At 40.5% G+C, this 4,719-nt stretch overlaps 1 protein-coding gene across 1 annotated transcript; it reads left to right on the top strand.

Annotated features, from left to right (window-relative positions):
- Nucleotides 1-1,853: 1,853 nt before the first annotated feature.
- On the top strand, nucleotides 1,854-2,714 carry Tmem187 (transmembrane protein 187). The gene is given in 4 exon segments (XM_087903095.1): nucleotides 1,854-2,384; nucleotides 2,386-2,451; nucleotides 2,486-2,549; nucleotides 2,552-2,714. Coding segments are annotated over 4 exon segments (411 nt in total). The 5' UTR covers nucleotides 1,854-2,225; the 3' UTR covers nucleotides 2,674-2,714.
- Nucleotides 2,715-4,719: the final 2,005 nt, after the last annotated feature.

Genomic DNA, 4,719 nt, shown 5'->3' with positions numbered 1-4,719 from the left:
AAGCAGACATGGTGGCCCACACCTTTAATGCTAACAATCAGGAGACAGAGGTAGGCAGATCTGTGAGATTGAGGCCGGCCTGGTCTACATAGCAAGTTCCAACACCATTCAGGCCTCTGTAGACCCTGTCTCAAAAAATCAAAATAGTAATAATAATAATAACATTCCAAAGGAAAATCTAGAATACAAGATAGATTTGACCCCATCCAACTCAGTTGTTTCCTTCCCTGTATTCCTTACAAACTGTTTGCCTGGGAGTTCACTTTTGCTACCTTTCTCTTGATCATTTCTTTATGAATTCTGTTCTACTACTTTCAGGCAGGAGGGACAGGCTGCTCTGGTGTCATTGCTAGAGGCTCTGATCCCCTGCCTTGACGACTGCCTGGGCCTGCTTGGTCCTTTAGCCACTTTTGTCAGTGCTCTGCCTGGTTTGGAGTCTATCATCTGAAAAGGACTCTGACTCAGAAACTGTGACATTCAATTGCTCTAACCTCTTTGCTTGTCTATAAACTAGATTTCTAGACCACCCAGTTTCCCCTCCTCTGCTCCAATTCACTTGCTCTATTTTCTCAGGGGAAATACATTGACAGTGTGAGGGTTTTCTGTTCTAGGGTCTGTTAAAAGACCCCATTGTTGTTGGTGGTTTTTTATCTTACTCTATTGAGGGCCTGCCACCCAGCTCCCAAATAATCACACAGAGACTTATTATTTCTTATGAAAGTCCAGCCTTAGCTTGGCTTGTTTCTTGCCAGCTTTTTTTTTTAACTTAAATTATCCCAGCTACCTTTTGCCTCTGGGCTTTTTTTTAAACCTTTCTCTGTTTCTGTGTATCTTTTCTTTACTTTTTATTTCATGTCTGGCTGTGTGACTGGTTGGCTGGCACCTAGCATCCTTCTCTCCTCCTTTTCTTGTTTCTTGATCTTTCTTGCTTCCTGATCCCCTCTTTTTCTCTTTCTATCTATTCTCTCTGCCTGTCAGTCCCACCTGTTATTCTCTTCTGCCAAGCTATTGGCCATTCAGCTCTTTATTAGGCCAATCATTTGTTTTAGATAGGCAAAGTAACAGGGCTTCACAGAGTTAAACACAAGCGATATAAATGAATGCAGCAATCTTTGCATCATTAATGTTCCACAGTATAAATAAATGTAATACACCTTAAAATAATATTTCACAACACATTGTCCTGGGTTGGTGGTGGCACATGCCTTTAATTCCAGCATTTGGAAGGCAGAGGTAGACATATCTCTGTGAATTTGAGGCCGGCCTAACTTGCTCTACAAAGTGAGTCCTAGCACAGCCAGAGTTGTCACACAGAGAAACCCTGTCTGGAAAAAAAAACAAAGGGAAAAAACATGTCTTTAATTACAGCACTAAGGCAGTAGAGGCAGGTGGATCACTATGAATTGAAGATCAGTCTATTCCAGGACAGCCATAGGTACATAGTGAGATAGTGTCTCTGAGCAAAAACCAGTGTAGATATTTAAAACACACACACACACACACACACACACACACACACTTGCCTCTGGTTTTGTGACTGTGTGACTACAGGAAGTAGAAGGTTATTTGGGGCTCCACCCTTTGGGTAGGGAAATCCTCATTGTCTTCCTTTAATTTGGTCTAGATTCCCAAACTCAGACTTTACCTGATGGTATTTGCTTTTAAAAGGCCTTGAGACCAGTCAGCCTGGAAAATCCTACATGTGAAATCTCACCAAAGGGAAAGGTTGTTCTAATTTGTAATGAAGATCTGGGAAATGTCACTCCATGCATTTAAAGCAACTAGGACAATAAGCAGGATTTTTATAGTATATAGAAGAAAAATAACAGCTTAGGCACCAGGAGAAACAGATCCAAAGTCCTCAGAAAATAGAAACTTCCAGAGCCTTTTAGAGGCTATGAACTAGAAGGTGAAGACACTGTGGATACTGTTTCACTTTTATTTACTTTTTCTGGTGAAAATTGTTGGTGAAACTTAAGGCTGAGAATTGGGAAGATGGAGTTTTTTTTTTTAAACATTTTTTTTAAAACCACATTCTTTTTGTAACCACAGAAGCAAAAGGCACACTAGGCCTTTCATGCCAGCCAATCAGGAGAAGTCTTGCATCTACAGAAATCACAGAGACTTCTTGAATGCTCAACCAGGAAGTCTGATGTGTGCTTTTCAAGGGTCTTTTTCTGAATTCTGAATAAACAGAACACTGCCAATCTTTGCTCTTGTCAAAGATGGAACCAAAGTGGAAGGAAGCCCTCCTATACGTGGTTATGGCCAGCTGCCTCTGTGTGGCTAATACTTACACTGGCATTTTCAATAGTGTCTTTATAGAAGTGCCCTATGAACACTATGCTGAAGCACTAGTGGCCAGCCTGTTGACCTTCCTAGCCCATGTCCTTCAGCTCAATCATTAACATAGCTTATTTGCTCCTGGGAGTGTACTGACCACAAAGAAATGTCAGCACCACTTAGATGCCCCATACAGTTTCAGAGAGCTCATTACCTGAAGGATGTCTTTGCCAGCATGGTCCTGATCTGTGGCCCTGTTCAGAGGCTGGGGTCTGGACCCAATGTACCTCACTGTCATGCTTGCCCCTCACTTTGCCCATTTTTACATGGTCAATGGTGTTGTTCTTTTCCCTATACAGAGGTTGGATGTCTCATAAAAGAAAAGAATAAAGCAAGCAAACAAACAAAAACAGGTTCACAGTCTTGCTTTAGTTTTCTAACTGCTAGAATTACAGGTATGTGTGTCACGACTCATGAGCTATAAAGGGGATTTTTGAAGAAAGTTAATGTTGCCTACTAACTTACTTCAGAATCTCTCCTCAAGGACTGTTTAAATATTTCTTATTCACTGGTAGACAAAAATGCAGGCCTATCCTGCACAAATCAAATGGATAAGTAAATATCAAAGGAGAGAGGACAAAGGAGAAAAGACACCTTGTCCCTGCTAAATGGCCTGTGTGACCAGCGTGCCCAGAGGCACCCGCTTAGTGCCCCAAGGCCTGATCACCAGAGTCTCATGGGTTGGCATGTGACCAATGCTGTGATCTCTGAGATGCTTTAGGACCTGGGTGCCTAGACCGTATGTTCTGTCCTGGCTGGGCATATCTCGAGTGGGAGTTTGCTGCTGAGTCATAACCAAACCCACATGTGAAGAACCCTTTGGAAATGCCAGCAAAGGTTCCAGATGCAGTGCCTTAGCCCATCTCTATCTGTCTTTCAGGATATGGGTTCAGTGATGATACTGTTGCAGTGATGATACTGCAAGTGGCGCCTGCTTCAGAAATAACTTTGTTCATTTAGGAGTGCTAAACCTAAACACTTTAAACCAAGGCTTCTTAAACCTTTTCAGCTCATAGCAGAATGTTAGTAGCACACACTTTAAATCCTAGCACTCAGGAGGTAGAGGCAGTCAGATCTTTGAGTTCAAGGCCAGCCTGGTCTAGAGTGAGTTTCAGGATGGCCAGGACTGCACAGAGAAACTCTGCCTGGAATAAACCAAAACAACAACAAAATTTTCCATCCATGAACCCTTCTGATGGAAGACATTTTTGTATAAAATTTTGTGTGTGGGGGCACACAAATCAAACATTTACTGATAATAAATAATACATTTATTCTAAAACAATTCTTTAGTATACGCAAAACATATTGAGATGCTGTCTCAAAAAAAGAACATATTGAGAACATATTGAGACCCTATCTCAAAATAGGGAGAGGATGTGGATGGAGAGTTGGCTTAGTGGTTAAGAGCACTTGTTGCTCTTGCAGAGGACACCCAGATTCAATTCCTAGCAACTACATACTGGTTCACAACCATCCATAACCCTAGGCACAGATAAGGTGTACATATATGCATGCAGGCAAAGCAGTCATACACGTAGTTTAAAATAAATCTTCAAAAAAATGTAAAAAGAATTAAATCTTGTCCACATCTGATGCTGCAACATTTTTCAGAGTTGACATTTTTATCTTTTTTTATTTTTGGTGTTTCAAGACAGGGTTTCTCTGTGTAACATGTCTGGCTATCTTGGAACTCACTCTGTAGACCAGGCTGGCCTCGAACTCACAGAAATCTATCTGCCTCCAAAGTGCTGGGATTAAAGGTGTGCGCCAGAACAACCAGCTAATATTTTTATAATTATCAATGCTGAGAATTCTTCCTCTCATAAATACTTAGTACTAAATGACAAAAATACGTTCAGAACCATTTCAGAAATTGTTGGAAATTCCATCTTAACATCAAGGAAAAAATTCATTGACCATTTTTTGAAGCTCAATTCAGCAACTCAAGCAGCAATTAAAAAACAATCAAACAGCCAGGCATGGTAGTAATACACCTTTAATCCCAGAATTTAGGAGACAGAGGCAGGCGATTCTGTGAGTTTGAGGGCAGTCTGGTGGTCAACCTTATGAGTTCCAGGACAGACAGAGCTACATAATAGAAAGACCCTGTCTCAAAAAAATAAATAAAAATATCAAATGTTTTTCCAGGCAGAGGCAGGGAAATATGTATGAGTTTGAGGCCAGCCTGGTCTACATTTGAGTTTCCAACGGTTCATGACTACATAAGACACTGTTGAAAAACAAAACAATATGAAATATTCTAACAAAATACAATCCACAGACAAAATAATTTTATACTTACATGCTGAATAATAATGGTAGGAAAATATTCAGTCTTTATTTTTGTAATTAAATCATTTTGTGTCTATAAGA

Source organism: Myodes glareolus, chromosome X, assembly GCF_982192425.1.
Source record: "Myodes glareolus chromosome X, mMyoGla1.1, whole genome shotgun sequence".
Lineage (NCBI taxonomy): Eukaryota > Metazoa > Chordata > Mammalia > Rodentia > Cricetidae > Myodes > Myodes glareolus.
This window is presented reverse-complemented; position numbering and strand designations above follow the sequence as displayed.